The sequence below is a fragment of the Narcine bancroftii genome, chromosome 1 (genome assembly GCF_036971445.1).
Source record: "Narcine bancroftii isolate sNarBan1 chromosome 1, sNarBan1.hap1, whole genome shotgun sequence".
In the NCBI taxonomy this organism is placed as follows: domain Eukaryota; kingdom Metazoa; phylum Chordata; class Chondrichthyes; order Torpediniformes; family Narcinidae; genus Narcine; species Narcine bancroftii.
The window spans coordinates 72,387,401-72,413,912 of record NC_091469.1 but is presented as its reverse complement, the minus strand read 5'-3'; the positions used below and the strand labels follow the sequence as shown (position 1 = coordinate 72,413,912).

Genomic DNA, 26,512 nt, shown 5'->3' with positions numbered 1-26,512 from the left:
TAAAAATTATTATAGAGCAGCACAATTAAGATATTTATCAGATTTTTACCAGACAAGGGAAAAACCAGACTGAACTAAAATAGAACTAAATAAAATAGGAGAGAAGGTACCGGAACATATACTTTATAAGTGGGATGAAAAGCTGGTGTAATATAAAAGCTTACCAGTATTGCATCATATACTTAATATATGGAAGAAGATCCACTTAGAAAGGAAAAAAATGAATGACCAAATACCAAAACTGTTATTGACACAAAACCCGCTAATCCCTTTTACAATAGATAACCTTTCTTTTAGAGAATGGGAGAGAAAAGGAATCAAAAGAATAGAAAATTGTTTTTTTGGGAAATAATTTATTAACATTTGAACAGTTGAAGGACAAATATGGAATAACTCACGGTACAATGTTTGCATACCATCATAACCATATAACAATTGAAAGTTTATTTAAAGAATAAATTGGGAAACAGACTGAGGTTACCTGAAGGAAGCAGCTTTGAATATGTGATTACAGACACAATGGTAATTAAAAGATTTATAATGAACATGTACATTAAGCTGCAAGATTTTAAAAAATGATGAAATAAGCTATAAACCCAAACAAAAGTGGGAAAAGGATTTAAACATAAAGATAAAAAATGAAACATGGGAAAAGTTATTTTCTGGAACTATAAAGAATATAATAAACACAAGGTTACACATGATACAGTATAATTGGTTACACAGGTTATATACATCACACCCCAAAAGTTAAAAAAATGGGATCCAACATTATTAGATAGATGTTTTCGCTGTAACAAAGAAATGGGAACAACAGTACATGCAATTTGGGCATGTAAGAAAGTGAAAAAGTTTTGGGAAGATCTAAATCAGGTATTAAATAAAATCACAAAAAATAACATACCAAAAAATCCAGAGATCTTTCTTCTAAGTAATATAAGAAGTAAGGAATTAGCCCTCAAATTGGATAAAGTGCAAAAAAAGATTTATGATAGCCATAGCAGTAGCAAAAAAAATGTATAATGTCAACTTAGAAAATGGAAGAGAGCAATGGTACATGGAAATAAATAAATGCATTCCATTTGAAAAAATAACATATAATTTAAAAAATAAAGTCACATTATTTGAACAAATTTGGGAACCATACATGGAACATACATGGACCTCCACCCCCTAAAATGATAAGAAGACAAAACAACTTGATCCAGTGTGTAAAAGTAGATGACACATTTTTCTTATTTATTTTTCATTGTGTGATGACATTGTTTAATGGTTTTATTGTATTGTATATGTTGAATATTTATTGGTTTTGGAGGGGGGTGGGAAGGGGGAGGGAGGGTAGGGGGGGGGGGAAAGGGAGAAAATGCCACTGTATATTTAATGAGAAACGTTTGTATATATTTTGGTTGATATGGTTCACAGTGTGGAAAAATAAAAAATTATTTTAAAAAAAGTTTAGAGTTAAGTAAGATAGGTGCGTTTGTGAGAGAGTCACTAAAACCACACCCTCTATCCTTCCTCCCCTATCCTCCAGTAAGGATAGCTACCTCTATTCTTACTGCACCAAACAATAGAAATTACAAGGCAAGAGGGAAATGAGGTCCAAAAGATGATATATGAATTTTACTGAGACACGAGGACATGTCACAGTCCAAATCCAGTGTTTGCATTTAAAGAGATATTTTGTCCGCATAAAGGAAGAAGATCCAATTAATGTGCTTAGAGGGACAACTGAGACTAACACAGATCAAGAATCCTTAAAACACGAAAAGTATAACACAGAAAAAATGCAGACAGCGAACAGATTTAATTCCCAAAGAGAATATTATTTCACAAAATTGTGTAAGTAGCACCTGATTTTAAATAAGAATATAGATTTTATGCTGGAGACCATGTAATGTATTTTAGATCAACAAATGTATTAATAAATATAAACATTTAACCTCTTTCAAACAGCAATTCTCCCTTTTAAAAAAAACAAAATGTGTAGAAACAAACAAAACTTACCTGCTGCAGAAAGTTTGGGATTTGCTGCCTCATTTGATCTTGCAGCTGAGGGTTTCCCGCAAACAAAGGATTGTTCAGCATGATCTGAAATATGCAAGAGTTTCCAGTGGTTATTTATTTGAAAGAATAGATACTGGTCATTTTTATTTCAAAATACTCCTCATTCATCAATTTAAAAGTCTAATTTTCTGAAGTATATGCATTTCAGCCAATATTATTAGTTATGGTTATGTTATTCCAATTACTTATGTATTCAATACTTCTATTACAATAGAATCTTGATAGCACCAATCTCTATTTGACCATTTTTTCCTACTGGATAAAAATCCTAACTTTTCTTGCATTTCTACCAAAAATATTATTTTTGTTACAATATTTAAATTTAGATGTATTCATTTCTTGAAAAGCTCTGACCAATTATGTTTCACAGCGTGTTACTAAACATTTATCCCTCAAAATGACACCATCTGTGCATGTATATACCATTTCTGAATGTCTTACATACATAATGTATACATTTGAACATGATACATTAAATGGACCCTCATAGCTAATAAATTCAGCATTATCTCTTTACTGCAGTAATCTTTTACCTAAATCTATCCACCTAAAAAATGTTCAAAAACTCTGCATTCATCAATCTTTGATGGAAAGTTTAAAGACTTACAAGATTTAATCTCATTTCAGTCTTAAATTCATGTTACAGTTGAGTTAAATAAAATCATACAAGGTTGTTTTTTTTTACCTGTGCTGCAAGGTCAGGGTTCTGACTCAGAGATTGCATTATACTTCTCATATAAGGTGCCGAGAGCATGTTCTGCATTAGCTGTGGATTTTCTGTGATCTGCTGCAATAGGCTTTGCATACCCGGTGTGTTGAACATACCAGATCCTGCTGTGGAAAAGTGACCATTTAATAATAGGAATTCATAAACACAAACTGGAAGTGAACAATGCAGTAGATTGCCCAGAGCATCAAGCTCCAACTCCCCTTCTACAGGGGGAGGAATTGTGGGAACGTAAAGCAAAAAAAATCCCCCTGCTAGGGTTTACAGAAAAGGTAGCAGTAAGTGCAACATTTGACCCTATCTTTTCCTGATGTACCAGGTTTCCAATTTGAACCTAGCATTCTGTGACATAATGCAAAGAGCACTGCATTTGGTGATAAGAAGTCATTTGGCAACATTTTTTTTAAATAGTGAAAGGTATTTATTTTGAGTCACAAAAAGGTATCATTCAATTTCAGACACTCCGCATAATGTGCATTTCTATTCTGAAGATGAAGCAAAAATCATAATTGTATCATTGTGCTGGATGTATTTTCATACAATACCTGGTATTCCACAAGATAAATCTACTGATGAGGCTTTATTTTTGGTGCAACACTGAATTACTTCATATGTAATGAAGAAATTGCAGGGGCTCTGGCAGAAATATTTAAAAAGTCCTTAGCCACAGATGTGGTGCCAGACGATTGGAGGGTAACTCATGTTGTTCCATTGTTTGAAAAAGGCTCCAAAAATAACCCTGGAAATTATAGCACAGTGAGCTTGACATCAGTAGTCAGTAAATTATTGGAAGGTCTTCTAAGAGATCAGATATACAAGTATTTGGTTAGCCAAGGACTGATTACGAATAGTCAACATGGCTTTGTGCATGGTAGGTTATATTTAACCAATCTGTAAGTTTTTTTGAGGAAGTGACCAGGAAATTTGAAAAGGCTGTGGATGTTCTCCACATGGACTTTCGTAAGGTCATTGACAAAGTCCCACATGAGAGGTTAGTCAGGAAGGTTCAGATGCTCTATTGAATGGTGAGGTAGTAAATTGGATTCAACATTGCAATATGCAGAGAGTGGTGATGGATGATTGCTTCTTAGACTGGAGGTGACTAGTGGTGTGCCTCAGGGATAGGTGCTGGGACAATTGTTGTTTGTCATCTATATCGATGATATGATAAGTTGAATCAGCAAGTTTGCTCATGACACAAAAATTGGAGGTGTTGTGGACAGCGAAGAAGGCTTTCAAAGCCTGTAGTGAGATCTGGAAAATGGGCTAAAAAATGGCAGATGGAATTTAATGCAGACAAGTGTGAGGTGTTGTAATTTCAAAGGACAAACCAAGAATGGACATACATGAAAAGGGCACTGACAAATGCAGTAAAACTGAAAGATCTGGGAAACCAAAAACATAATTCTCTGAAAGTGGTGTTACACGTAGGAATGGTTGCAAAGAGAGGTTTGTCATATTGGCCTTAATAAATCAAAATATTGAGTATAGGAGTTGGGATGTTATAGTAAAGTTTTATAAGATACTGCTGAAGGCAAATTTGGAGTATTGTGTGCAGTTTTGGTCATCTAACAGGAAAGGTATCTATAAAATTGAAAGAGTGCAGAGAAGATTTACTAGGATGTTTCCGGAACTTCAAGAACTGAGTTACAGGGAAAGATTCAGCAGGTTAGGACTAGAGTATAGAAGAATGAGGGGAGATTTTATAGGGGTATTTAAAATTATGAGGTGGATAGTCAGAGTAAATGTAGGTAGGTTTTTTCCTGAGGGTAGGTGAGATATAAACCAGGGGATGTGGGTTAAGGATGAAAGGGGTAATATAAGGGATAAATAGTTCATGTAGAGAGTGGTTGAAATGTGGAACAAACTGCCAGCTGAAGTGATGAATGCAGGCTCAATTTTAATTTGGACAGATTCATGATTGGGAGGGGTATGGAGGGCTATGGACTGGGTGCAGGTCAGTGGGACGAGGCAGAAAAGTAGTTTGGCATAGACGAGCAGGACTGAAGGGGCATGTTTCTGTGTTGTAATAGAATATTTTATAGGATATTCTATAAAATTCTTAAACCATGACAAAATGGATCCTTACCTCCCAAACCAGCTCCTAGACCTGTTGTTGTAAACTGATTGGTACTTCCACTTGTCGTTGTAGTTGTAGGCACCTGCGTACTTGACTGTGGAGCCCAAGGGTTGGGCAAGGGGTCTCTATTCTCCATTCGTGATGGCTGATTGCCTGCATCAGGACTATTCACCAAAGATGCAAAAGGATTGCCTCCAAACTGCACAGAAGATGAAACAGTAATACTAGCACACATATTCTGTTAGTTACAAAACATTTATCAATCTCCACTAACAAAAACAATTTGGGATTCTTCTAACAACTGGAGATCAATTTCAGAATTTATGAAGTTAAAAACCTTTTGTCCAGAGAAGGAAAATTAATAAGTAAAGGATGGGAGATATTTAATAGGAACCTGTAGGGTACCTTTTAGCTATCTAAAAGGTAGATATCTCTCACACACACACACACACACACACACACACACACACACACACACACACACACAGACAGAAGGTGGTTTGTATACTGAAGGAGTTGGCCGAGGCAGGTACACTACAACTCTGATTATCCAAAATCAGATTTTCCAAAATCATCATTTATCTAAAAATTTCGGATAAATTAGGATAATCAGAAATCCTCATTCATCTAAACTTTTTTCAGAGCCAAACTGACTGGGGACTTCGGGCCGCCGGTTGTAACGAAGACCTTGGGCTCCTGGCAGGAGCAGGAACCTTGCTGGGGCGATGTCAGTGATTGGCAGCAGCCAGCATTTTTTTGGTGAGATTTAAACATTATTTTAATGCTTATAAAGCATTCCCTTGTCGTTTGTTGTATTTTTAACACTGATACAAGTGATTTGCTGTTGCTACTGGGCCGTTTTTTTTTAAATATCAGTTCTCCCAAAAATAATTGTTTATCCGATGTAGGCCTGGCCCCAACCATTTTGGGTAATCAGAGTTGTAATGCCCAAGAAAAATTTGGACTGATCGATGGATAGTATAAGTTTAGAGGGATTGGTCCAAACACAGGCAGGTGAGACGAGTGTGCGTGGGATATTTTAGTCAGCGTGGACAAGTTCGGCCACAAGGTCCAGTTTCCATGTTGTTTGACTCTATGGCCGAGCATAAAAATACTTTAATTTAAATTCTTATGCACAAATTCATCAATGCCAAGATTTTCAAAAGATTAAAGGAAGACCCGACGATCAACTTTTCCACTTGGACTGGAAACAGTTTCTTCTATTTCAATCCATTCTTCAAAATAATTGCAAAACACAAAGCTACCGAGAGAAGTATATGAATCTAAGAACACGAAGTGGCAAAACTTTGTTTTCTCCACTGATAAATGTTTCTAATTCTATGCAAAGACACAATAAAATTAAGGTTTAGTAATTTTTTTAATTTTCAAGTCTTGTAGGAGAAAGACAGTAAAATTTGGTTATGGATCACTTGATATTTCATTGACAAACACAGCTATCAGAAATCCCAGACTTATATACTGAAGCTGGGATTCCTCTCTTCATGGTCTCAGCAAGGAAGGATTCCCAATGAGGTGCCCATTTTTTTTATTTTTGTGCTGAGACCACAGTTAAGATGATCTAAACACGTTGCAGAGGACTCATTTCAAGACGTACGCTAAATAAAAAAAATGCAATAAGTGAAAAGCTAATGTTTAACTTACTGCATAACTTAACAACCACAATATGACTTAACTACCAAAAAGTGAGTCCAAATAAAACACACCAAACTTATCAAAATATTGTTTCATATGGATATAGAAGTGAGAAAGGGGTTATCGAGCATCAATACTTCTACATGAGAGAATAATCGACAGGCACTAAAAGAAATTAAATACAACAGAGCCACTAGTGAGTAGAACAAGGGATCTTTTAGCAAGATTTTCAATTATTATAATGAATAATTATTCTGATATATATGCTCCACATCAAATGCATCTGTTTGAACCATTTATTAAAAAGGATTAAATAATTAATATAGCCATTGTTAACATCTGATCATATTGAAATCCCTGTCATTTCATTACTAATTGCACTAGAATAAGACATGACCAATGGAAATACCAATATGATGAAGTACCCTACCACATCCAACACCATTCACACCTACCCTTGAATTAGCTAGAACTGATGCATCAAATTATAGTGTCAGCTTACAATCACCCTTTGGACCATCCAGTTTGTGTATCTGACAAACAGTGCCAATTATAGAATAGCATCTTTTTCTTGCAAGTTATACAGGGTTTAAAAATGACACATTCATCTTCACTGTCTCCATGGGGATTCCTCTTGGGAGATGATTATATATTATTTAGATCCAATTGGCTTTTATAACCTTTTTCTTCTGTAGACCCTCAGAGCCAAGGATAACTTGTTTCCAGTCCAGTGGGCTCAGAAAAGATTAGAATATAGAACTCTACAGCACAGCACAGGCAGTTTGGCCCTTGATGTTGTGCCAACCCATTTTTTAAAAAAATGTACTAAACCCTCCCATTCTCATAACCCTTTATTTTCCTTCCATCAATGTTCTGAAGCCAAGCCAACCATCCCTGGCAATATATTCCAGACACTTACAACTCTAACAAAAAAACTTACTTCTGATGTCTCCCCTAAATTTCCCTCCCTTCACTTTGTATATGTCCTCTGGAATTTTTCTATTCCTGCTCAATGTTGATGAGGTTAACTTCAGACCTAAAGTCTCTAGCATAGGCTGGACAAGTGGATGGGAAATTAGAGATGTGATGCCTTCCTTCCACTCTTTACATAGGGTTTCTGTGAGCTTTTGGAGAGAATCAAGATTCTCAAAGCCATTCTAAATGTTCCTTCATGGACCAAGGATTCCCGTAAGTTGGTGAGGGAATATATTATTCCCCGCCCCCCACCCCCCCACACCCCGCTCCCCACAACAAAAACCACATCATTAATCATTTCCTGTGTAGAATGCTGATTACAACCCACTCACCTGTTCTTGGGCTGCATTCAACATTGGCTCCTGAATGTCTGTGTACATGCGCCTCAAGGCATTGTAACCACCTGGTATACTTTCCAGGTTGCTTAATGCCCGGTCTTGGTTTCGCATCATTTCCTGCATCATAGCTGGGTTTCGAGCAAGCTCCAGAGTCTAGTTTGAAAACATTTTTTTTAAAATATAAATTAAAACCAGGCAGACAACAATTATGCCTTCAATGCTGTCCAGTTTGGAAAGTGAGATTTAAAAGTTTTTTTTTTAAAAACTGAAGCTCTTGGACATATAATTTAGTTTAATATAGAAAAGTAGATTGGATCTTAACCAAGAACTTTAGATGACTAGGATTTTTCAAAAAGCCGAGCAAAACACCAGAAAGCATTTAAAAACTAATAATAAAACTATATTCACATTTAACGACATGCTCAAAAACTGAAAAATTACAAAATGCAAATTCAGCTATCATGCCTTCTCCCACCACTTACCTTTTCTCTCTGAAAGACTGTGTTCATACAGAAACTCAACTCAATTACATCTTGAGGTGGGAACATTCTTTGCCTCCAGGGCAATATGGATAGAATAGTGCAACACTATTTCAATGCCAGTAACCAATGTTCCAATCAGGCACTATCTGTCAGGAATTTATACATTTTCCCCACATTTACTTGGGTTTCCTCCTGGTGCTCCGGTTTCCTCCCACCCTTCAAAACATAGTGGGATTATGGTGGCACATGCTCGTGGACTGGAAGGGCCTGTTTCTGTGCTGTGTGTCTAAGAAAATAAACTTTCCACTTGCACCCAGCACTGTAACTTATTTCCAAACTTACCTGTCTCATTATGTCTGGGTTATTGAGCATGTGACTAATCTCTGGGTTTCGCTGGATCAATTGCTGCATCTGTGGGTTAGTCACAATTAACTGTCTCATCATCTCTGGATTTGACAGCATGTTCTGCACAAATGGGTTTTCCATTATCTGAGACATCATCTCGGGATTCGACATTAGCTGACGTTGCATCTGATTTTGTAACTCCATGAAATTGGATGAATTTAATCCCAAACTGCTCAAGCCTGCAAGTCCTCCCAATCCACCTGGAAATAAAAATCAAATTAGATCAAATGCTTCATGCAATTCAAAACAAAAAATATTTGGTAGTAAAGTTTATGTTAAACGTTATGGTTTCTAATCTTTACCTCAGATCTCCAGCAATGAATGGAAAATGTTAACAACTTTAATCCTTCACATGAAGCTCATTCAAATCTTCTCAGAACAAAAAGCATATGGAAATTATACAAGTCCATCAGGACAGAGCAATGAACAGAAGGAAAGTAAACATGCTCTAGGAGCCAAAACCTCCAGACCCCAATCACTGTGAATTAGCAAGAACATCTCCACAACGACATCAGCACTGGAGCACCACAGGGCTGCGTTCTTAGTACTTTGCTCTACTCGCTTTACACTTGACTGTGTGCTTCAGTACAACACCATTTACAAATTTGCTGTTGATACCACAGTCGCGGGCGATATACAAAAAGTCAGCACACACGAGGGAGAATGAAATTTGGCTGAATGGTGTACTGACAACCTCATACCTAATGTAACCAAGACCTAATGTAACCAAGACCTAATGTAACCAAGACCTAATGTAACCAAGACCTAATGTAACCAAGACCTAATGTAACCAAGACCTAATGTAACCAAGACCTAATGTAACCAAGACCTAATGTAACCAAGACCTAATGTAACCAAGACCTAATGTAACCAAGACCTAATGTAACCAAGACCTAATGTAACCAAGACCTAATGTAACCAAGACCTAATGTAACCAAGACCTAATGTAACCAAGACCTAATGTAACCAAGACCTAATGTAAACAAGACCTAATGTAACCAAGACCTAATGTAACCAAGACCAAGGAGCTGATTTTGGACTTTAGGAGGGGAAAGCTAACTGGGGGAAATCAGAGGTGGAGAGGGTGAGCAAATTTAAATTCCTGTGAGTCACTATCTCAGAGGACCTTTCCTGGATCCACCATACTAATGTCATCGTCAATAAAGTACATCAGCGTCTTTCCTGCCTCAGCAGCTTGCAGAGGTTCAGTATGTCATTGGAAACCTTGGCAAATTTCTACAGATGCAAAGTGGTGTATCATGGCTGTATTGAGGCACCTATACCTTTGAGGGGAAAGCCCTACAAAAGGTTGTGGACACAGTCAAGGACATAGCAGGCAAAACTCTCCTCATTATTGAGAACATCTACAGGGAACACCGCTGTCAGAGAGTAGCACCTATCATCAAGGATCCACATCACCCAGCAAATGCTCTGTTCTTGCTGCTACCATCATAAAAGAGGTAAGGGTATAAAAAGACTTGTACCACCAGGTTCAGGAATAGTTGCAACCCCTCCACCATCAGACTCCTAAACAGGCTCCTTCAGAGATTCACTTCAGTACTCTAACTTTGCACATTATTTATTACTGAATATTTATTTTTTTCTTTGTTTACATTTCTCTTTGAATATTTTTCTTCGAGTACATTATATAGCATAAATTCTGAATCGCCCACAGGAAAAAGAATCTCATGGATAAACGTGATATCTGACAATAAATTTGAACTTTGTAAATCTTGTTACTAGAGGAACTCAGCCAGCCAGGTGTCATCGATTTGATGCACGGTCTCAACCCAAAACACCAATTCTCCATTTTCCTCCACAGATGCTGCCTAACCTGATGAGTTTCTCCAGTGGTTCATTTTGTCTCCAGATTCCAGGACCTGCAGTCTCATGCATCTCCATACATTTAGAACATGCATAAGTCAGGTTTTCTTTAAATTTACATTTCAATTCCTCAAATCTTATAAACTAGATTAGGACTACACTCTACTTCTTCACTAAATATTTGGGCAGATGCAAGTTCCTGGTGCAGCATGACCTCAACAATTTATTGCAAGCAGTGATATTTCTTCCTATGAGGTAGCAATGTAGCCATAGGTCCTATCAGGAAGAGGAGGGATTTCAGAGTGGGGGGGGGGGGTGGTAGTTCAGATGGGAGAGCAGGGAAGAGGTTTAAGCAAACTACTGTGGGTCTGTGACCCTCTTCTTCTTATTCTTTGACTTGGCTTCGTGGACGAAGATTTATGGAAGGGAATGTCCATGTCTGCTGCAGGCTCATTGGTGACTGACAAGTCCGATGCGGGACAGGCACGCACGGTTGCAGCGGTTGCAAGGGAAAATTGGTTGGTTGGGGTTGGGTTTTTCCTCCTTTGTCTTTTGTCAGTGATGTGGGCTCTGCGGTCTTCTTCAAAGGAGGTTGCTGCCCACCGAACTGTGAGGCGCCAAGATGCACGGTTGGAGGCGATATCAGCCCACTGGCTGTGGTCAATGTGGTAGGCACCAAGAGATTTCTTTAAGCAGTCCTTATACCTCTTCTTTGGTGTACCTCTGTCTCGGTGGCCAGTGGAGAGCTCGCCATATAACACGATCTTGGGAAGGCGATGGTCCTCCATTCTGGAGACGTGACCCACCCAGCGCAGTTGGGTCTTCAGCAGCGTGGATTCGATGCTTGCAGACTCTGCCAACTCGAGTACTTCGATGTTGGTGATGAAGTCATTCCAATGAATGTTGAGGATGAAGCGGAGTCAGTGCTGATGGAAGTGTTCTTGGAGCCGTAGGTGATGCCAGTAGAGGACCCATGATTCGGAGCCGAACAGGAGCGTGGGTATGACAACGGCTCTGTACACGCTGATCTTTGTGTGTTTCTTCAGGTGATTGTTTTTCCAGACTCTTTTGTGTAGTCTTCCAAAGGCGCTATTTGCCTTGGCAAGTCTGTTGTCTATCTCATTGTCGATCCTTGCATCCAATGAAATGGTGCAGCTGAGGTAGATAAACTGGTTGACCGTTTTGAGTTCTGTGTGCCCTATGGAGATGTGGGGGGGGCTGGTAGTCATGGTGGGGAGCTGGCTGATGGAGGACCTCAGTTTTCTTCAGGCTAATTTCCAGGCCAAACATTTTGGCAGTTTCCACAAATAGGACGTCATGCGCTGGAGAGCTGGCTCTGAATGGGCAACTAAAGCGGCATCGTCTGCAAAGAGTAGTTCACGGACAAGTTGCTCTTGTGTCTTGGTGTGAGCTAATTAACATAATGTACATTTCTTTTCACTGTCGAGAATAAAATAATAATCTCTTCAGAGTTTTGGGGAACATTTAGTAAATATCACAATTCATTTTATGAGGCAGTGAATAACACAGTGGTTTTGATTAACGGATCAGTTTCAGAGTGATGAAAAGTGATGAGGACTAGTAGGAGCTGGGTAAAAACACAATGCACCACCTTGAAGCTCTGCATCCATTTCACTCTCATGAGAGGAAGAACATACGCTTTTATTAACTTATAACCAAGGGTTGGGTCTTACACTGGTCTTCAGAAGGGCTCAGTGTTTAGGTGGGAAATCAGGGTTATATATGAGTAGATGGAAGCGGAGCCAGCCATCAGTATAACACCCCACCAGTGAATCTCAGTTCACTGCATACACCTCTTCCTGCAGTATACAGGGTTTGTGGATGAAGACAGAGAACATTGATTCAGAAATTTTTTTAATAAATATATTTACAAATTTAAGCGATCTGGGGGTCTAGAGCACCTAAGCATGGGAGGACCTTGGGCTCCTTGGCTCTCCTGATCCCTTTGTGGGGGAGGAGTGGCGGGCGGTGTCTCTAGCTCTACGGTGGAGGGGGATGCACTTTCCTCCTGAACTAGATTCCCTGAGGTCCTGACTGGGAGTGGCGAGAATGAGCTCCGCGGCTCATAGGGTGCCAGCTCCCTGATGGAGACGGTCCCTGATGGAGACGGTGTCCTCCCTGCCATCCGGGTACTCCATATAGGCATACGTGGGATTGGCATGGAGCAGTTACACCCTTTCCACCAGGGCGTCGGTCTTGCTTCTCCTCATGAGCTTCCTGAGGACTGGACCAGGTATAGTGATCCAGGTTGGTGATGAAGTCATTCCAATGAATGTTGAGGATGAAGCGGAGTCAGTGCTGATGGAAGCGTTCTAGGAGCCGTAGGTGATGCCGGTAGAGGACCCATGACTCGGAGCCGAACAGGAGCGTGGGTATGATAACGGCTCTGTACACGCTGATCTTTGTGTGTTTCTTCAGGTGATTGTTTTTCCAGACTCTTTTGTGTAGTCTTCCAAAGGCGCTATTTGCCTTGGCAAGTCTGTTGTCGGCCTTCTCTCGAAATTGAATAGGAGCTCATGAGGAGTAGCAACGGTCATGGTACATAGTAGCGACCGGATGGAATGGAGCAAGGACTTCATAGGAAGGACTTCCTGCCAGTGTGAGTCTGGAAGGCCTCTTGACTTTGGGGCCAGTTTGACAGCCTTCTAGACAGCGATTTCCTTTTCAACCTGCCCATTCCGCCAAGGGTTATAGCTAGTAGTCCTGCTGGATGCAATGCCACTGCCAGCAGGGACTGACATAGCTCTTCGCTCATAAAAGATGAGCCCAGTCGTTATGTATATAGCTGGGATACCCGAACAGGGTGAAAATGGAATCTCGGGCCTTTATGACTGACGAAGTGGATGTGTCTGGACATGGGATGGCGAACAGGAAGCGGGAGTACTCATCAATGACAGAGAGGAAGAAAGAGTTCCTGTTCATGGAGAGGAGAGGTCGCTTAAAAATCGACACCAAACCATTTGAAGGGCCTGGATAACTTAAACAAGTGCGCCTTAGCGGGGCAGTAGAAGTGTGGCTTGCACTCTGCGCAGACTTGGCAAGACCTGGTCATTTCCCTGACATCTTCCATGGGGTAGGGCAGATTACGAGCCTCGACAAAATGAGCAATGTGGATAACCCTTGCATGCCAGAGCTCATTATGTAGAGACCACAGTGTGTGCAGAAGTACAGCTTCCTTTGGATACGGCATCTGGAGGGTCATTAAGGGCTCCTGGCCGATAGGCGACGTCATAATTGTAGGTGTAGAACTCAATCCTCCACCTACCAATTTTGTCATTTTTGGTTTTTCCCCTCTTGATGTTATTAAACATGAATGTGACAGAGTGCTGGTCAGTGAGGAGTGCAAATTTCCTACCAGCCAGGTAATACCTCCAGTGCCTCACAGCTTCTACAATGGCTTGAGCCTCCTTTTCCACAGAGGGGATTCGGAGCTCATGGCCTTGCAATATCTGATAAAAAATGCAACCAGCCTGCCCGCCTGGTTGAAGGTAGCAGCCAGGGTCATATCTATAGCGTCGCTTTCCACCTTGAAAGGTACATTCTCATCACTGCATGCATGGTGGCTTTCGCAATGTGGTTTTGGAGGTCGTTAAAAGCCGTTTGGGCTTTGGCTAAGAGGAGAAAAGAAGTGGCTTTTACGAGATGTCGAACCTTATCAGCGTGTTGAGGGATCCTTTGGGTGTAATATGAGGAAAACCCCAGGCATCTCCTCAAAGCCTTCGTGGCCCTGGGAACGGGGAGCTTTAACAGGGGCGGATCCTATTAGGGTCGGGACCAACAATGCCATTCTCCACCACATAGCCAAGGATAACCAGATATTTTGTCCTGAATACACACTTGGTCGTTATAAGCATTTTCAGGTTGGCATCATGGTCCTCCAGGGTATGGCCACAGATGGTGATGTTATTGAGGTAAGGGAAGGTAGCATTCAACCATACTCATCCACCATTCTGTCCATCTGCCTCCATTAGGGACCCTCTGGAATTGGTAGAGATAACTGTTAGCCTCAAATGCCATATATGAACGATCCTTGGAATGGATTGGCAGATGGTGATAAGCAGCTTTCAAGTCAATGGTCGAATAGACCTGATACTGCGCAATAACATTTACCATGTCCGCAATTTGAGGGAGGGGTTAAGTGTCCAGGAGCGTGTAACGATTAATAGTTTGGCTATAATCAATTATTAGCCTGAACTTGTTTTCCCCTTTTACCACCACCACTTGCGCTCTCCACGGGCTGGTGTGAGGTTCAATGATACTTTCATTGAGAAGATATTGTGTCTCAGACTTTATCAAGTCTCGATCTGCTGTGCTGTACATCCTGCTCTTGGTAGCGATAGATTTGCAGGGGACAGATTCAGGAAGAGAGGTGAGGGGAGGGGTCAATATTCAGTGTAGAGAGGCTGCACGTCTCTGGCCATGTTCAGGTAGGCCTGGAAGCAGTCTAGCCAGTATGTGAACTCCTCAGCTGCATTGGGAGACACAGGGACTATCAGCTGCATACCTGGCTTGAGCAGCGCTTTCTTCTTCTGGGGAATAAGCTAATAAAATTGTAGCGTCAATAAAAGCTCTCATGACTGAAAGGAGAACATATGCTTTTATTAGCATAACTGAGGGTAGGGTCTTACAGTAGTCTTCAGAAGGGCTCAGGGTTTAGGCAGGAAACCAGGGTTATACATGGGTAGATGGGGGCGGAGCCAGCCATCAGTATAACACACCATCAGTGAATCTCAGTTCATTGCACTCTTTAAGGGAGAGCAATTGCACCAAGAGACGTTACTCAGCTGGCAGCCTTGGTTCTAGGTCAGGAATTGATATCCCATTCATTATTGTAGAGGATGGGCTGCGACAGTTCAAAATAAATCATGCCTTTTAGATCCAAACGTAAAGCCGTAAGACAAAGACTTCAATAAGATTTTGTTTCTTCCAACATCAGTACATGGAGAGCAAGTTTAGAAATGCAAACCAGAACTTAAGTGCTATATGAATTTCAGTATTCAGTGACACGCGAGTAGTCTAGCTTGAATGTTGACTAACGATGCTTACCAAGGCTGCTGGTGGTTGTACCTGTGCTGCTTGAAGGTATGGAAGTGGTAGCAGTGTTCCTTTGGCTCTCAGGTTGACTTTGCTGCTCTGCAGGTCTGTACAACAAAAATGGGAAAGTCTTACAACAATTTTAATTCAATTTTCTTTGAGGCAGTGATTCAGGTTTTGCTTGAACAGGTATATGAAAGTAACTTGAGCACTTGATCTCAACACCAAATCAGGAGAAACAATTTTGGTTTTTAGACTGCAGACTTGCAACGGCACAATCAAGGAATTTTGCCACTATGCAGTCAAAGAAGGAATCTTGGGTCAATTCCTGCACCGTTATTTATCCTGCAGGAACTCTACAACTGACTGAAGGAAGCCTGCAATATAAATTGTATGGAAAAATTTGTTGTCAGTCATTAACTCTACTGCATGTCCTACCTCGGGGACTGTTGCACTCAGGTACTTGCAATCTAAAAAGGCACCCAGTGTGAACGACCACACGGACAGTAATTACATTATTTTTTTTCTGCTATTTTCCCAACATTGTTGTCTGAAAAACATTAACTTGAACAGAGTGAAGCTCTTCATTCTGCACCTCACACCAACATAAAAGCAATTCTAATCAGGACATTTTCATTTTCATCAACACCCTCACCATTAACCCATCCCTTGAACAATTCCCCATATCAATGGCATGTACATATTTATTGCTGATAGAAAATACTCCATTCAATCCCCTGAATTACATTTAAATGTCAGGACTAAATAGTCAATGTTAATTGCTTTTCAAAAAGAATGAGCAAATGGATGAAAGGAGAACCAATGGGGACACAAGTTATGCAAACTGTTGGTGATTAGTTTGTGGGAACAAGGTATTGGGTCTAGGAATTGTAATGGCATCCCATGAGCCCAAGCATCAACATTTTTCTAATTGCTTCAGGTGTTTTATACCAGGGGCTATTTATTGGAGAGCTTTGAAGAAGGAAGATGTGATGATGAAAAAGCCAATGAATATACTACATTTGGATTTCCAGAAGTTATGTGTGCTTTAAACATTATTGTGGAACATAAAAGCTCATTGTCCAGAAGATAATATATCAGCATGAATTGTTTGATTAAGAGGAAACAGAGGTGATCTTTTTCTGTTACCAATAAGTATAACAATGACATGCATGAATCCTGATTAACAGCAATCAAACCTGTGACCTCAACAATAATTTAGTAAAATCCCCATTATCCAAAATTCAATCAACTGGAAACTTAAACAACCAGGGGAAAAAAAAGGAAATAAATTCATATCAAATAAATACGACTGGGCAGATGGACCCACAGGGGAGCACTGAGATTTCGTTGGACACCTGCAAGTTTACCCCGCTGAACTAGCAATGCCCCTCAATACACGTACATCCTATTTGTTGTCACAGGAGGAGGGTGCACTGTGGGACTGACCGTTACACTTGCATGGAGGAGAGTCAGATTGCGACGAGGGTCTGACCGGGACACCAGGATGAAGAGCAGGCCAATGCCGCTCGCCGCTGCGGCGACTCTCCCGAAGTGTCTCCCTATCCTGCCTAGCAAGAGCCTTTATTTTTATTAGTATCAGATATATTAGTAAGGTTGTATCTGTAAACTTGTGGAGGGGGTGGTTAATTATGATGGCAGCATGGTTAGTGCAACACTGTTGCCACACCAGCAAATGGGGTTCGAATTTAAATTTCCATTTTATAAGTACAGGAATTACTTGACTAAAGTGAACTTTACATAATTAAAGACTACAATACTGATTTTTTTTTTTCCAAATTATTTTTCCTTTTGCACTGTCTTTTGTCTTTTCAACAGTGTATTCTTAATACAGGTGCATTAGTCAGGCATTGGAAGAGTCTTAGTCAATCAGAAAATTCACATATCCAGCATCCGCGATTCCTGTAGGTGCCAGATAACAGGGATTCTACTGTATATACTTTGATGAAGGAACTGAAGGTTTTGTTGTTAAATTTGCTTACACAGCAGGAAAATAAGTTCTAAGTGAACATAAGGAGGCTATGAAGGAAAACCAGCAGGAAAATGAATTGTTATGTAGGAAAAATGTAAAATGTCAATTTTAGCATGAAGAACAAAAAGGTATATTATCTTGATGGTGAGAGATTGCAGATCTCTGATATGCAGAGAGTTCTGAATATCCTAATGAATTATTCACTCAGATTCAACAGGTAATCAAAAAAACCAGAATGTTATAATTTGCGTCTGGGAGAACAGAAAGCAAAAGTAGGAACCTTATGCTTCAGTCATAACTTTTTCATCAATCCTTTGAGATTATAAACTACCTGCTTGTGCTCCAGTTTTATGGGTACTGAGTGGGCTCAAGGAGGTCAATAAGGGAACCACAGTCAGGGCAAGAGGATAGATGCATAAATTGTGAGATTGTGCATCTTCTTCAGCTGATGGAGGGCTTTTGTGTGCTTACAATTTTTAGGCTCATCCTGAAAGCTCTCTCTCCACTATGAGACAGAGATCCTCAGAAGACAAGGAGCTTTTCCCCATTCAACTTGTCATCTCTTTGCAGGGCAGAGTTCAGAATAGAAGGTCAGTTTCAGTCTGATGTCAGGTAAGCAAGTAGCATGGTCTGCCTGAAATAATTGATCTAATAACCAGGGTCTCATGATAGGAATGTTGGCCTGGGAAAGGATGTTCAAGTTGGTTCATTCATCCTTTTAGAGAATTTGAAAGATTTTGCTATTGTTAGTGGTATTTTAACAGTGAATTGAAATGCTTGCTGTAAGTTGATAAGGTCGCATCTGGAAAAATCTGTACAGTTACGATAGTTTTGAATAAAGATGTTAATGTACTGAAAGCAGTACATTACTGGAATAAACTGGAGTGGATTGTTTGTCTTTTGGGAACATTATACAGGCAAGGTCTGTACGAGCTAGTTTAGAAGAATGAAGAGGACCTTGTGGAAACTCAGATTCTGATAAAGGGCAATGTTCCTTGTGGGAGAATCTAAAACTTAAAAATCAATTTTTTTTTAAAATTGTACCACATATAGAGACAGATGAGGTATTTTTGTCATTTTCTCGGAGGGTTGAAAATCTATGGAATTCTGATTTTAACAGCTTTTGAGGAAGGCAGTCTGGAAATATTTTTAAGACAGAATTCAGCGATATTGATAAGCAAGCATGTGAAGGGTTATCAGAGATTACAACCATGATCTTCTCGATTAGCAGAGTCGGCTCAAGCAACAGAGTGGCCCATTTTAGTTCCTGAATTATACATATGTTCACATGAACCAAATCTAATCGCAATTCTATTCACTACCTCGGGCAAATAAAAATTTATTTTAAAACACCTTTTATTGCACTTTGCTTCGGCAATTCCTTTATTTTAATCACAAAAGCGAAAAAAACTGCAGATACTTCAAATCTAAAATAAACAAACAGTTGCAAATACCCAATGTCTGGCAACATTTGTGCAGAGATAATGAGGGTTAACCTATCCAGTTGATAAACTTTTTTATTGAATGTCCCTTGCACGAAATATTACCTGTTTCTCGCTACAAAGCTAATGTCTGACCTTCTGAGTATTTGCAACATTTTTGTTCATAATTTTCTTACTACAGCCCTTATAGGTTTTGGTTTGCAAACATGCATTACCTGCTTTGGGTTTTGATTACCAGGTGAACTGTGAGTCCATCCTGTATTCCATGCTGGGCAAGTGTATCTGGGTCTTTAAGGATTTTTCCAGCAAATATTAGTACAAGCTGCTCTGGCTGAGTCTTGAATCGTTTGGCTATGTCTTCCTTGAACTGTTTTTAAAAAAAAAAAAGAAAAAATATTGTATTATGCTTGAAGTATATCTGGTTATTTTCACACTGATGAAACAAAGTGTAGTCCATGGCCTGTAATATATGTTCAGAAACTTGTACATCACTAAAGAGGATTGCAGTAATCCTTGACTTCCTCACCAGAAGACCACAGTCAGTACAGATCAGTAACTGCATTGCCTCCTCACTGACTATCAACACAGGAGCAACTTAAGGATACGAGCTTAACCACTCTCTGCACATGACTGTGGCTGGGCACAATTCAAATGCCTGCAACAAATTTTCCGCTGACACCATGATTGTCGGCAATGAAGAAGCGTACAGGAGTGAGATAGATCAGTTAGTTGAGGGGTGTCACAACAATATTGCACTCAACATCAGCAAAACTAAGGAACTGATTATGGACTTCAGAAAGGGAAAACTGGGAGAACATCAACCAGTCCTCATCGAGGGTCTGCAATGGAAAGGGTAAAGAACTTCAAATTTCTAGGTGTCAACATCTCTTTTTTTTTTAATTTTTTTTATTTTTCACACCATAAAGCACATTAGCCATGATATACACTTTTTCACACATATACAGTGACTTTTTCTCCCCCCCCCCTCCCTCCTCCCAAGCCACCCCCCCACCTCTCATCCATTTTAGGTATACAATCTAGGTTGCATTAAGCCAGTCAGACAATGTTGTCATTCAACAAAAATACACCAGAAATTCTACTGAGTCCATTCTTTTCTTTCCTTCTCCTTCCATCAACTTAGGTAATGTTTGTTCCCGGTAGGTTTTCGCTATTGTATTTAATGTAAGGCTCCCATACTTGTTCGAATATTTCAATATTATTTCTTAAACTATATGTTATTTTTTCTAATGGAATACATTTATTCATTTCTATATACCATTGTTGTATTTTCAAATTATCTTCCAATTTCCAGGTTGACATAATACATTTTTTTGCTACGGCTAGGGCTATCTTAACAAATCTTTTTTGTGCATACTCCAAATCAATTCCAAATTCTTTGTTTTTTATGTTACTTAGGAGAAAGATCTCTGGATTCTTTGGTATATTGTTTTCTGTTATTTTATTTAATATCTGATTGAGATCTTCCCAAAATTTTTCTACTCTCTCACATGTCCAGATTGCATGAATTGTTGTTCCCATTTCTTTTTTACATCGAAAACATCTATCAGATACTGTTGGGTCCCATTTATTTAACTTTTGCGGTGTAATGTATAGTCTGTGTAACCAATTATATTGTATCATACGTAGCCTCGTATTTATTGTATTTCTCATCGTTCCAGAACATAATTTCTCCCATGTTTCCTTTTTTATCTTTATATTTAAATCTTGTTCCCATTTTTGTTTAGTTTTACCCTTTGTTTCCTCATTCTCCTTTTCTTACAGTTTAATATACATATTTGTTATAAATCTTTTGATTAACATTGTATCTGTAATCACATATTCAAGGTTACTTCCCTCTGGTAAACTCAAATTGCTTCCTAATTTATCTTTCAAGTAGGATCTCAGTTGGTAATATGCCAGCGCTGTATCTCCAGTTATATTGTACTTATCTCTCATTTGTTCAAAGAATAAGAATCTACTTCCTGAAAAACAATTTTCTATTCTTTTAATCCCTTTTTTTTCCCATTTTCTAAAGGAAAGGTTGTCTATTGTAAAAGGGAGTAGCTTATTTTGCGTCAATATTAGTTTTGGTAATTGATAATTTGTTTTATTTCTTTCTACATGAATTTTCTTTTCCAAATATTGAGGAGATGATGTAATACTGGAGAAGTTCTATGTTGTACCAATTTTTCGTCCCATTTATATAATATGTGTTCAGGTATCTTTTCCCCTATTTTATCTAATTCTAATCTCGTCCAGTCTGGTTTTTCCCTTGTTTGATAAAAATCTGATAGGTATCATAATTGTGCGGCTCTATAATAATTTTTGAAGTTTGGCAATTGTAAGCCTCCTTGTTTATACCATTCTGTTAATTTATCTAGTGCTATCCTCGGTTTCCCCCCTCTCCATAAAAATTTCCTTATTATTTTCTTTAGCTCTTTGAAGAATTTTTCTGTCAGTTGTATTGGCAATGCCTGAAATAAGTATAGTATCCTTGGAAAAATGTTCATTTTAATACAGTTTATCCTTCCTATCAGTGTTAGTGGTAGATCTTTCCAATGCTCTAAATCGTCCTGTAATTTTTTCATTAGTGGATTGTAATTGAGTTTATATAATTGGCCTAGATTTTTGTTTATTTGTACACCTAGGTATCTTATTGCCTGCATTTGCCATCTGAATGGAGATTCCTTCTTAAATTTTGAGAAATCTGCATTATTCATAGGCATTGTTTCACTTTTATTTGCGTTTATCTTGTAACCCGACACTTCTCCATATTCCTTCAATTTCTTATATAATTCTTTTATTGATAGTTCTGGTTCTGTTAAGTACACTATAACATCATCTGCAAATAGACTGATTTTATTTTCCCTGTCTTTTATTTTTATTCCTTTTATATTATTATCTATTCTTATCAATTCTGCTAGTGGTTCTATAGCTAGCGCAAACAATAACGGTGATAGTGGGCATCCCTGCCGCGTTGACCTGCTTAAGTTAAATTGCTTTGATACATGTCCATTTACTGTCACTTTCGCTAACGGTCCCTTATATAATGCTTAAATCCAATCAATATACTTCTCCGGTAAACTGAATTTTTGCAATACTTTGAACAAATAATTCCATTCTACTCTGTCGAAGGCCTTCTCTGCGTCTAAAGCAACTGCTACTGTAAGTGCTTTATTTCCTTCTACTGCATGAATTAAGTTAATAAATTTACAAATATTGTCTGTGTGCGTCTTTTTTTGATAAATCCAGTTTGGTCTAAATTTACCATTTTCGGTACCTGTTCTGCTAATCTGTTTGCTAATAGTTTAGCTATTATCTTATAATCTGTGTTTAGTAAAGATATTGGTCTATATGACGCTGGTGAGAGTGGATCTTTCCCTTGTTTTAGTATTACTGTAATTATTGCTGTTTTACATGAACCTGGTAAGTTTTGTGTCTCATCAATCTGGTTGATTACATCCAGGAAGGGCGGTATTAATAAGTCTTTAAATGTTTTGTAGAATTCTATTGGAAATCCATCCTCTCCTGGTGTCTTATTATTTGGTAATTTTTTTTATTATCTCTTGTATTTCTACTGTTCCAAATGGTTCTGTTAATTTATTTTGTTCCTCTATTTGTAGTTTTGGTAGTTCAATTTTAGTCAAAAATTCATCTATTTTCCCTTCGTTTTCAGTTCGGTATAATTGTTCATAGAATTCTCTAAAGTTTTCCTTAATTTCTTTTGGATTATATGTAATTTGTTTGTCTTTTTTCCTTGTTGCCAATACCATTTTCTTAGTTTGCTCTGTCCTACACTGCCATGCTAGGATTTTGTGTGTTTTTTCACCTAGTTCATAATATTTCTGTTTTGTCCTCATTATATTCTTCTCTACCTTATATGTTTGTAATGTTTCATATTTTATTTTTTTATCCGCCATTTCTCTTCTTTTAGTTGTATCTTCCTTCATTGCTAATTTTTTTTCTATGTTTACTATTTCCCTTTCCAACTGCTCTGTTTCCTGATTATAGTCCTTCTTCATCTTGGTTACATAACTTATTATTTGCCCTCTAATGAATGCTTTCATTGCGTCCCATAGTATAAACTTATCTTCCACTGATTCCGTATTTACTTCAAAATACATTTTTAATTGTTTTTCAATAAATTCTCTAAAATCCAGTGTTTTAAGTAGCATGGGGTTTAATCTCCATCTATACATTCTTGGAGGGATGTCCTCTAGCTTTACTGTCAGTATTAAGGGTGAATGGTCCGATAGCATTCTCGCTTTATATTCTGTTTTTCTTACTCTGTCCTGCATACTAGCTGATAACAAAAATAGGTCTATTCTTGAGTATGTTTTATGTCTAGTCGAGTAGTATGAGTATTCCTTTTCTTTTGGGTTTTGTTTCCTCCATATATCCAAAAGTTTCATTTCTTGCATTGATTTAATTATAAATTTGGTTACTTTGTTCTTCCTGTTAATTTTTTTCCCCGTTTTATCCATGTTTGGATCCAAATTCAGATTGAAATCCCCTCCTATTAGTATGTTCCCTTGCGTATTAGCTACCTTCAAAAAGATATCTTGCATAAACTTTTGATCTTCTTCGTTAGGTGAATATATATAAAGTAGATTCCAAAACTCCGAATATATCTGACATTTTATCATAACATATCTCCCTGCTGGATCTATTATTTCCTCTTCTATTTTAAATGGCACATTTTTGCTAATTAATATAGCCACTCCTCTTGCTTTTGAATTATACGATGCTGCTGTTACATGTCCTACCCAATCTCTCTTTAATTTCTTGTGCTCCAATTCAGTTAAGTGTGTTTCTTGGACAAATGCTATATCAATTTTTTCCTTTTTCAGTAAATTTAGTAGTTTCTTCCTTTTAATTTGGTTATGTATTCCATTAATATTTAAAGTCATATAGTTCAGCGTAGCCATTTTATATTTTGTTTATCTTCTCTTTCCGTTTTTCCATCATTACCTTTCCTCCTTTTCCATTTCTGTTTTCTTATTTTCAACTCTTTATAAGACAACATTCCTACAACATCCAACATTTTCCTTATTCTCCTATTTCTATCTTCTTTATCCCCAATCTCCCCTTCCCCTCCTGAGTTGTCCTTTATCCCTCGTCGGACAACCACATCTCCCCTCTCCATTTGGATTTGCGAATCCACTCGCAAGCGTCAACTGATTTTGCAGTGACCGCTATTTCCCCCCACCCAGCCCCCCCCAGAAAAGATTTCACTTTTCATATGTCACAAAGGTCACTCTTTTAATTCCCTCCTTATTCTCTCTATTTCATTACCTTCCCTTATTAATTCTTGTCTCTACTATCTATATTTTCCTCTAATTACAGATACAATCACGTATGCACATTGTCTCTATTCACTCTTATACCTCTTTACCTGCATACATATCAATCGTGATCATTTTTACTCTCATTACCCGTCTTCATCCCTCAGTCTATTTTTGTAATTGTTCTGCAAATTTTCGTGCTTCTTCTGGATCCGAGAATAGTCTGTTTTGTTGTCCTGGAATAAATATTTTCAATACCGCTGGATGCTTTAGTATAATTTTATACCCTTTCTTCCATAAAATCGCCTTTGCTGTATTGAACTCTTTTCTCTTCTTTAGGAGTTCAAAACTTATATCTGGATAAATGAAGATTTTTTGCCCTTTATACTCCAGTGGTTTGTTGCCTTCTCTTACTTTTTCCATTGTCTTCTCCAGTACCTTTTCTCTTGTAGTATATCTTAGGAATTTTACTACAATAGATCTTGGTTTTTGTTGTGGTTGTGGTTTAGAGGCCAATGCTCTATGTGCCCTTTCTATTTCCATTTCTTGCTGTAGTTCTGGACATCCTAGGGTCTTAGGGATCCACACTTTTATAAACTCCCTCATATTCTTGCCTTCTTCATCTTCCTTAAGGCCCACTATCTTTATGTTATTTCTTCTGTTATAATTTTCCATTATATCTATTTTTTGAGCTAGTAGTTCTTGTGTCTCTTTAGTTTTTTTATTAGATTCCTCCAATTTCTTTTTTAAGTCTTCTACCTCCATTTCTGCTGCTACTGCCCGCTCTTCCATCTTGTCCATTTTCTTTCCCATTTCTGTTAAGGTCATATCTATTTTATTCACTTTCTCTTCTGTGTTGTTTATTCTTCTTCTTAAATCATTGAATTCCTGTGTTTGCCATTCTTTAAATGACTCCATGTATCCTCTAACAAGAGAAAGTATATCATTTACCTTGCCTTTCCCTTCATCTATTTCACTGTATTCTTCCTCTTCTTCTTCCTCTGGGTTGGCCATCTGTTGTTTCTTTGTTACCCTTTTCTTCTCTTCTTTCTTGTTTTCATTGTTTTCTGTGGTCTCTTCTTGCTGCAGGTGTTCTGCAGCTGTCGTTGCCGGCTGTGGAGATCGACTCCCCAGCTGGTCCCCCCTCCCGTCGGTGTGTTTTTTTTCATGCGCAGTTGCGCACTTTTACTCGGCTCTGCGAGCCATTTTTGTAGTCGTATTTCTACCGACCTGAGGAAGCGGGCTTCTCTCTCCACATCGGGCCTCTTCGGACAGGTAAGGCCTTCTCTCTCTTCCTCCGTTGTCTTCTCTTCCTCTCTTCTTACCGTTGATTTTGATTTTTCTTTTTTTGTCGCCATCTTCTTTATACTCACTTTTCTTTAACTTTTATTTCTGTGCCTTTATATTTTCTCTTGTTTTTCCCAACTTTTCTGGAGAGGGCTGGAGTTCACCGTCCGGCCACTACTCCATCACGTGACTCCTCCCCAGGTGTCAACATCTCTGAAGATATATCCTCGATCCATCATGTTGATGCAATTATTAAGAAACCTCACCAGTGGTTATACCTTATTAAGAAAAAATTGAGGAGATTTGGTTTTGTCACCAAACACTTGCAAATTTCTACATGTGTCCTGTAGAGAGTATTCTGACTGGTTGCATCTCTGTTTGGTATGGAGGTCTGATGCACAAGGCAGGAAAGGCTACAGAGGGTTGTTAACTTGGCCAGCATCATCATGGGCATTCGTCTCGACTCCATTGAGGACATCTATAAGAGGTGGAGTCTCAAGAAAGAAGCCTCCATCATCAAGGAAGCTCACAACCCAGACCATGCCCTCTTCTTACTATTACCATCAGGAAGGAGGTACAGAAGCCCAAAGACGAACACCAAACGTTACAAAACCAGCTTCTTCCCCTCCACCATCATATTTCTGAATGGGCAATGGACCACAGGCACTACCTCACCATTTTTTTCTTTTGCATGAATTTATAGAAATGTAATTTATAGCCACTTTTGCACCTGTAATGCACAATACTTCTGCGGCAAAACAACAAATTTTGTAACTCATGTTCATGAAAATAGACCAGATTTCAATTCACATACGGATGCAGATGAAAAGTCAGTGGGTATATTTCAAGCAGAGATTGACAATTTATTGATTAGGAAGGGTGCCAACATTTATGAGAAG

At 38.6% G+C, this 26,512-nt stretch overlaps 1 protein-coding gene across 4 annotated transcripts in view; it reads right to left on the bottom strand.

Annotated features, from left to right (window-relative positions):
- LOC138759581 (ubiquilin-1-like) overlaps positions 1-26,512 on the bottom strand; it is an 85,444-nt gene that overhangs the window by 33,862 nt on the left and 25,070 nt on the right. For 3 of the 4 annotated variants that reach the window (XM_069930243.1, XM_069930267.1, XM_069930258.1), the window contains exons 2-8: positions 19,257-19,408; positions 15,619-15,713; positions 8,665-8,927; positions 7,835-7,993; positions 4,884-5,073; positions 2,753-2,901; positions 2,008-2,091 (exon numbers count right to left, since the gene is read on the bottom strand). In XM_069930243.1, the coding sequence (XP_069786344.1) occupies positions 2,008-2,091; positions 2,753-2,901; positions 4,884-5,073; positions 7,835-7,993; positions 8,665-8,927; positions 15,619-15,713; positions 19,257-19,408 (1,092 nt within the window). The remainder of the gene's footprint in view (positions 1-2,007; positions 2,092-2,752; positions 2,902-4,883; positions 5,074-7,834; positions 7,994-8,664; positions 8,928-15,618; positions 15,714-19,256; positions 19,409-26,512) is intronic. The other variant, XM_069930253.1, reaches the window with a different exon arrangement.